Here is a 9,052-nt window from a genome sequence, read left to right on the forward strand (position 1 = left end):
TTTTTTTTTTTTTTTTTTGTCTCGTTGAAGACCACTCTTGCTGCTGCATTCTGGATCAGTTGCAGAGGCTTGCCGGAAGGCCCACCAAGAGAGCATTACAATAGTCCAGTCTGGAGAGAACAAGAGCTTGGACAAGGAATTGTGCAGCCTGCTCTGATAGGAAGGGTCTAATCTTCCTAATGTTGTAATTAGGAAGATTCTGCAGGACCAAATCTGCTGGACCGGGCCGTTGTAGCAATATAATCTGTGAAGCTTAACTGAACATCAATCACAAATCCAAGGTTCCTGGCTGTCCTGTAAGGAGTTATGTTTGACAAACCTAGCTGTATAGAAAAGTTGTGATGAAGTGCTGGGTTGATTGAGACCATGAGCAGTTCTATCTTAGCAAGGTTGAGTTGAAGATGATGGTCCTTCATCCAATCAGAAATATCTGTCAGACAGGCTGCAATGCAAACAGCTACCGTCGGATCATCTGGTTGGAATGAGAGTTGAGTGTCATCAGCATAGCAGTGATAGGAAAAGCCATGCTTCTGAATGACACATCCTAATGATGACATGTAGATGGAGAACCTGAGATGCCCATCTTCATGAGGGTGGACAGGAGGATTTGGTGGTTAACTGTGTCAAAAGTAGCAGACAGATCCAGCAAGATAAGTACTGAAGATTCGGAAGCTGCTCTTGCCAGTCTCAGGGCTTCAGTAACCGAGAGCAGGGCAGTCTCAGTTAAGTGGCCGCTTTTGAAGCCAGATTGGTTGTTGTCCAAGAGGTTGTTCTGTGCAAGAAACATAGAGAGTTGGTTGAACACAATTCGCTCAATTGTCTTTGCAATGAATGGAAGAAGGGATGCCGGTCTGTAATTTTCTAAAAGTGCTGGATTTAGAGAGGGTGGTGTTACCCGAGCATGCTTAAATGCTGTGGGAAATGTACCATTGTGAAAAGAGGTGTTGATAATGTGAGTGAGCGCAGGTATAACTGAAGAAGAAATATCCTGAAGGAGGTGAGTGGAGATAGGATCAAGCGGACAGGTTGTAGGATGATTGGAAAGGATAAGTTTGGAAACTCCTGCCTCCGAGAGTGGAGAGTGTTATGAAGTTTTTGTCAGTTTGTGGTGTGGAGAATTGGCCACTGATGGTTCTTGTTTTATTTATGAAGAATATTGCAAAGTCGTCAACTGTAAGAGTTGATGAAGGAGGGGGGAGGAGGACAAAAAAGAGTGGAGAAGGTTTTGAAAAGTGTGCGAGAGTCAGAACAATGGTTCATTTTTTTGTGGTAGTATGTTGTTTTAGCAGTGGAGACATTGCAGAGAAGGAAGAGAGGAGAGGCTGATACACATTAAGGTCAGTAGAGTTTTTTTATTTGCGCCACTTCCTCTATGCAGCCCTGAGCCTAGAGTGATGTTCACTGAGAACATCGGACAGCCAGGGGGCAGAGGGGGTGGTGCGTGCTGGTCTGGTCTGGACGAAAGGTGGCAAAAGTTGTCTAAGCAAGATATTAGAGTGGAGCAAAGAGTGTCAGTAGCAGTGTTAGTGTCCAGTGCTGAAAAGTGAGAGGGTGGAGGAAGTGAGGAAGAAACCATAGAGGACAGGCAAAAGGAGAGTGTGAGCATAGGTTAAGCCGAAAGGTGACCTGCGGAGGAGTGTGTGTTGTGTCTGGAGTCGGTCTGAGGTTAGAAGTGATGAGGAAGTGGTCTGAGGTGTGCAACGGTGTAACTAAAGTGTTGTCAGTGGCGCAGTAGCGTGTGTAGATAAGATCTAATTGGTTACCTGATTTGTGAGTAGCCGTAGTAGACACTCACTTGAGGTCAAATGAGGCAAGCAGAGTGTTGAAGTCAGCAGCCTGGGGTTTTACTAGGTGGATGTTGAAGTCACTAAGTAGTACCAAAGGAGTACCGTCCTCAGGGAAGTTTGATGTGGCTTTCACACAGACCTCGTTTGCTGTGGTTCGAACCCGAGTGCGATTGTTCCCGGCACCCCCCACAGCGTTGGTCTGGTTTCACACTCGCTTGGTTCTATCGAACCCCAGTGCATTTGCTGTTATCTTACGTCATCACAAACGTGCACAACGTATGATAGAAAAAAAAGTGGGTCAATATATAGTGTTTTTTAATTAATTTGGTTGCTATTATGTGCAGCAGAGTAAACGACATATGGGTTTACTGTATGTGTGTCGCATGTAGACGGCTATTTTGAGGAGGCAGCGGATTACCATTTATTTGCCTCTCTGATTGCAGTTGCTACACGCGAATACACTGCAGGCTCACTCTCGCTCGAATCCACGGTAAATCAGCAACACTATCATCACTTATATGTGTTTTATTGACGAAAATACATTGGAATCGGCTAAAACGCATGCACATGTTACTTTACTACCTGTGCGCACCTGAGTCCGTGTTGCTTTCATATTCAAGTGAACCACACCACAGTTCGAGTGCAATCAAACTCAGACCACCTCCTTCAGGTAGTCTCGGGTTCGGTACCCCGGTGCCTACCTATTTTACCTACCTATTTTACCTTACCTACCTGCCTTTAAATCACACATGGGATCTTGATGAATGAAATATTTAAGTTAAAAATTTTTACTTATATACATTGTGTAATTCGTTGATAACAAAATTATGTGACAGTGGTCAATGAGAGCCAAAATCATCAACCCACTGAGGGCTAGATTCAAAATCACACTGAAATTAAAGTAAAAAAGTTGAAATTACAGGCTGATTGAACTTGCATGAATTTCATAAAACCAACTCATTAAGTAAGTTATCATTCTTGGTATGAATTGGCCTAAAAGGTGCAATAGGTGATTGTCTTCAGAAATTTTTTTTGTTATGCTGGTTGAAAGTCTCTTCACATCCCGATAGCAATCATTAAGTTAAGTGGGTTAAATGTATTTATATGTATTTATATATTCTGTGGAAGGCGTAGGACCAAGAAATGTTCGTCCAATCAAAATGTTCGGTCCGAACATTATGATTGGCTTTCCTACCTGCCTGTCAAATATGTATTTGCATACCTCTGTGCACCCTGTTCGTGGAGACAGGATACGTCATCACCGCGTTCACGCACGCTGTGCAGACAGAGCGAGAATGGCAGACAAACATCAACAACCTGATCTTCCTTCCTGGTATTGTAGTACTTTTACTAACAGTGCTATAAAGTTTTTTCACCGGTGAATGACACATGATGTATTGTAGTAATGTTGTCTCTGGTCGTCTGGTGTGCGTATATGCGTTCAGGGGGCGTGGCTTTGGACGGCAATTTGCAGGGAGGGTGTGACGTTTGCTTTCAGTGCTATCAGGCTATAGTTAGCATTTTCCAAGATCTCCTACTGCACCTTTAAGCCTATTCCTAAGCCTGTTGAAAAAGGCTCATAAGGTATTAGACACAAAGCCAAATAGTTTCCATTGTTTTTATTTATTTTTTTGTATTTATTTATTTATTTATTTGCACTGGATGGAAAAACTTTCAATTAGCTGATTTAGTGTTGTTTTTAAGATTCTTAACAGTTCTGTTCCACCCATATTCATAAATCAAATAATAGGAAGGTATACAAGTGCTGCTACAAGGGGCAATTGTAACAAACCATTTTAAGTAGTACATTTTAAGTAGTAGAAGAAGTACGGTTTAGTCAGTTATCATTTGCCTTAAGACGAACCCAGGCAATGACTGGAATAGACCCTAACAGAATTAAAAACAAAAAACAGTCATTGTGGTTTCTCTAGAAATGAAAACATTTGGTTGTCAAATCAAAATTGAATATGAATATTTATAGGGATTTTAGCGTAATAATTTTGCATTTATATATTGAAAACTTTTTACTTTTTACATCAACTACAGATTACCTTGGTTAATTATCCTGGCTAAATCTGGCACATTTTACATTCATTCTGTAATATTAATATATATTGTCCCTGAATAAAATAATAATAATAACTAAACAAAAAGATAGAAGATAGAGTGAGATAAACACTGATTATAAATACATTAGTTCAGAAATGTTGTGGATTATTTTTATTTTTAATACAGAGTTATTATCTTAGCAGCATGTTAATGCAAGCTCTATTGGAATCAATTGTGCGTTAAGTCTCCCATACACTTCACATGAAAAGCACTATTTTGTTGGGCTAACATGCCGTTTGGAGTTACTGTCTGTGTTTACAAATCTCCTTTGTCATGAATCCAAGTCTGATTTATTTTTTGGAAATAGCTTTTTTTCTTTAGTTGGCAAGAAACCCACTAAACAACATTTAGGCTAGTTTTCTGAAATGCACACTCGGTAGAAAATTTATGGGTAACTATGGTAGCTGGTTATTGTTTTCTTTCACTCAAAACCACGTATGACATGCTACTGACTATGTCTCTGCCTTCATTTAATTTTTATTAAATGATTCTGTTTATTTAGCAAATAAATGTGGACAAGGAGTTTTTATAGACGAGGACAGGAAAGCAGTTTTTGGCATTGTGCTGCAGTGGACTGTACGAGCCACTGCTACACTCAATCAATCAATCAAGATGCAGGAATGTACTAATGGCTGGAAATTAAACACAATTGAAGAATAATCATAGCTCACATAATGTGCATGCATGCATGCGATTTGATTTTATTTAATTTTCATTTCACGCATGTAAACATGACCACAATTTCGATTAGTTGTGGCTTGCTAGGTTGTCCATTGCTCTCGACAGATAATTGTTCCATAATGAGTGGTCTTGTCTCACTTTTAGAGTGATTATTTCTCTCACAGCAACACTGTGAAATACGATAAATTGATATCTCAGTGGGAAAGTTGAGCGTTCATCAGTCATATATTCTGTTTTTTATTCATGGAATATTTATCTGGGTAAAGAGTCTCTGCAGAATGAATGGTGAGGTATGTTAAGTTAGCGTGTGGCATCTTTAACATCCAACACACTCTATAGCCCTATTCGCACGGGATTAGTATTATCTGGGGACCTCATGTGAAAACCCCCCACATCTGAATTTTGTGTGGTGCATTCGCATGGGACAAGCAAAGTCTGTGATTTTACTCGAAATCTTGGAAATGTCTTATCATTGTAGGTCTAGCTGTATGATATATCATAAACAGAAAAATGTTCCTTACCGCATGCTATACATGTCATCTATCTCCATGTAATCAATCTTTTTCTTTTCGCTCTTCTGATGGTTTTCAGCTTTCTCTTTATGCAAATTGTATAGTTGTATGGTTTATAGCGATATGACCCAGCACCCAAAATACTATCAAAACACTCCAACGCAGCCTCCATTCCTTGCAAAAGATGGATAAAAAGGTGCACAGGAATTATTATTATTTCCAAGAAACAGCACAAAGTTTCGGCCTGTCAGGTGCCTGACGAAGACCTGAGTGGTCAAAATGTTGCGCTGTTTCTTGGAAAAATAAATGGTTTTGTATGTATAATTTTCAGTGTGTTGACATTATTTTTTGTTTTACATAATTGAAAGGGGCAACAAAACGTATCACCAGTGTTAATAACACAATTAACAGGAAAATACTGTAAAGCAGTTGGCATAACTTTTTCATGCCGCAATGCAAAATGCAAAACTCCAGCACTGTTACATATTAAAAAGTCGCGACATGTAAATGGAGAAGTCGAGTGTGTGTGGGGAAGTCGTGGCCTAATGGTTAGAGGTTCGCGTCTCGTACCGGCAGGGATTGTGGGTGGGGGGAGTGAATGTACAGCGCTCTCTCCCACCTTCAATACCACGACTGAGGTGCCCTTGAGCAAGGCACCGAACCCACAACTGCTCCCCGGGCGCCGCAGCAAAAAAATGGCTGCCCACTGCTCCGGGTGTGTGTTCACGGTGTGTGTGTGTGTTCACTGCTGTGTGTGTGCACTTTGGATGGGATAAATGCAGAGCACTAATTCCAAGTATGGGTCACCGTCATTTTTTTCACTTTCACTAAAGTGAATTTGTACCGTACATTGTGCTGTATACTACAAGCAACTGTTGTTTAGAAATGCTAAAGAAATAGTCATTATTTGAAGTCAATAATTAAATTTGAGAATGGGCACATAATAGAGGTCCACTCCATTTCACTAAGGTCCCACCCTCTTGGGGATTTCTGGCCTCGCCACTGAATCATGCAAGAAAAAAAAGTGCACAAAAGACTTCTTATCCGAATTGTGGAACAGAATTTCAAGAAAACAGCCATTTCTCCTTGTTATACATAGAGACTTTTGTTCACGAGTCCAAGTCATGTCTGATATAGAGCTTCCCAAATCATTCCATTTCACCAAGACAGAGTGCTTTCATCTGAGTGGGACAGAAAAACTAGTTGACGTCACTAATCGACCTGTTATATAGAGTTAATTTTCAATATTCTTGTTGCAGTTGTTGATTTTGTTTAAACGGGGTATATAAATCATCTCAAAATGCTTGACTCATGAATATTAATTACATGATAGTCACACCTGATTTGGTGAAAGGCACATGATGGTAGATAGGCAGTAGCCATAGTCGGGCTGTCACTTGGCGTTTGTGTGTTGTCAATGCAACCATTTTGTGTCTGCTTACAGTGTTTTCTTAGCAGTCTTAAAATGCAATGCTTATTTGCCAAAATTTGTTTGGAGGGACTGCTATCCCCTGACTGTTACTTTCATGAAATTGATTTACTTTTTTATTGTCGACTGCCGTATTATCATTACAAACTGAAGGTGTTTGGCAGGCTTTAGCTGTAATGGAGTGGATTTGGCTGCTTTAGGCGCCGTGTGGTGTTTGTAAATGGCTGCCAAGACTTCAAGAGGGTGACCGGAGTGTCATGATGGTCCGATCCAAAACTAACAGGAGCATCATGTACCGTGCCAGACGAAAGCCGAACAACATCCCTGGATCTCTGCCACAGTCGTGCGTATGTGGTTGTGTGGGGTGTGAAAAGCGTGTGCGCAGAATCTTTGGCCTACCGCCTCTATTATATTTGGCTGTGTTCTAATCTGCCAGAGTCTGTTAAGTGGTCGGTGTTTGCGTTCTCTCAGCTACAGCCAGACTGTATGTGTATAGACGCTCTGGTGTGGATGGTTGTATTTTTGCGAGGAAAGGTACCGTACCACCAAAGGTTAATTAATCCTTGGAATATTGCTGTGTGTGTATGTCAGTCCTGAAATGTTCAGCTTCCCCTCTGTGCTCACAGATGCCCTTCACTGTTGGATGGTGAGGGTATTTATTCATCCTATCATGCCAATAGGCCCAGAAGGGGGCGGCTTTACTGCCAGCTCACTCCCTCCCCCACACGCAAACCTGCCATGGTTTAGCGAGGATCCAGTCTCTTTATATTTTGAGATATTTCTTTCTCTCGCTTACTTGGGCCAAACACGCTCCTGTTTTCCTTTGTGAAACTGTCATGTATTGAGACATCTGTGTTGTGGCTGTAATTACACATTACGCACTGGCAGTTACTTTACAACCTACAAAAAGTACCAACAATTTGTCTGAACCACACAAGCTCCAGGCACATTTAACGGAGAGATTTTGGTTCGTATCCATGCCCCGAAACTGATCCTGCATAATTTCCTGTTGTGGTCAAAAAAAAAAACACGTTTTTTAAATACCTAATACAATTTAATGACGACAAAAGAAGCATACACAAACGTTTAACTCAAAATTTGCAAAAACCAGGCTGACAAAGCTGTCAGAAGATTTTGTAATGATACAAGAAGGAGTGAAATCTTCTGTTAATGCAGGGATGTCCAAACCTGCTCATGGAGGACCAATGTCCTGCAGAGTTTAGCTCAAACTTAACCCGCCTGAAAGATTCTAGTAACCCTGAAGACCTTGATTAGCTGATTCATGTGTGTTTAACTGGGGTTGGAGCTAAACAATGCAGGAGCAGGATTCGACACGTGTTAATTGATGGTTTTTTGGACTACGCGATCTTAATCAGCTTTGCTGATATATTGATCTGTTTTCTTCATCTGACTACATTCATTATAAATAAAATGAAATGAAAAATCCCCAAAATACTAATACAATAAATAAAAAAAAAACCTCAACAAAATAGTTTGTACACGTTTGCAAGAACGCTGTTTGGTTTGAATGATGCAACTGTGATTTCTCTCTCTAAATTCATGCTTGTGCTTGATGCCCCATTATTCTTTTTCACTCCAGATAACAAGGGACCTGAAGCATTATGATAATAAAATAATTGAGTGCACGTTCGTCAATAACACTTGGGTGTTCATGCGACAGAGGACGGACAAGAGCTTCCCCAACTCATATGACACAGCCATGGGTAAGGATTCACACGTGTTATACTAAAGCCAGGGTCAGTATTAGATTCTGTTTAGTTGACTAGATGAAAACCATACTCCTAAGGCTAGAAGCATTTTTGCACCTATTTTCATTGTACGCAACATGCTATATAATAGAGTTACCTTAAAAAAGGGCTGTGCATCTCTGTCCTGTTGAGATCCTATCTTAGGGGTTTATTCTAGCGGGTGTTTACGCAACTCCATTTCCAACTAAAACCAAAAATGTGTTTTGGCGGTTCATTTACACAGAGACAGTGTTTTGGGGGCCTGAAAATGCAAACTTTTGAAAACGGGTTTCAAAGTGCAAGTTTTTGAAAATGAAACCATTATCTCATGTAAACTACAAAAACAAATTTGTGTAAATGGTGACGTCATTTGCATGCATATTACATGTTCAGTCTGTAGGAATGCATATATGCGTAGTGTTTCTTTAAAAAGTGACATCGCCAACTACTGGTCTGACGTGCATAATACAGCATTTTTAGTCGTTTTCATAGGTCCATGTGAATGGGAATCATTCTGTACACAAAACTTAAAAAATGAATTTTTAGTACAATCGTTGTAGTGTGAATGTACCCCCAACTGTCAGATTTGCCCACCCCTGCCTTAAAATGTTTTCACCATTAATCTTTGTTACATCCAGTGGGGACATAATTACTGATTATAATGACTTTATATATAAGAATAAGAATACTGTCTTTTTATGTGTTGCATTGCGTATCATGCCGCGTAAACATAAAACCATGTCTGCATTTGTGATCGGAGAAACGACAAACAACAAGTGCTACTCT

The 9,052-nt window shown here is 40.2% G+C and overlaps 1 protein-coding gene across 1 annotated transcript in view; it reads left to right on the forward strand.

The window, feature by feature from the left end:
• The window catches only part of LOC107680298 (mRNA-capping enzyme), a 126,464-nt gene that overhangs the window by 114,952 nt on the left and 2,460 nt on the right, over positions 1 to 9,052 (forward strand). The window contains exon 15 of the mRNA XM_016476142.1: positions 8,119 to 8,242. Within this exon, the coding sequence (XP_016331628.1) occupies positions 8,119 to 8,242 (124 nt within the window). The remainder of the gene's footprint in view (positions 1 to 8,118; positions 8,243 to 9,052) is intronic.

This window comes from Sinocyclocheilus anshuiensis, unplaced genomic scaffold, assembly GCF_001515605.1.
Source record: "Sinocyclocheilus anshuiensis isolate Anshui unplaced genomic scaffold, SAMN03320099.WGS_v1.1 scaffold1161, whole genome shotgun sequence".
Classification (NCBI taxonomy): domain Eukaryota; kingdom Metazoa; phylum Chordata; class Actinopteri; order Cypriniformes; family Cyprinidae; genus Sinocyclocheilus; species Sinocyclocheilus anshuiensis.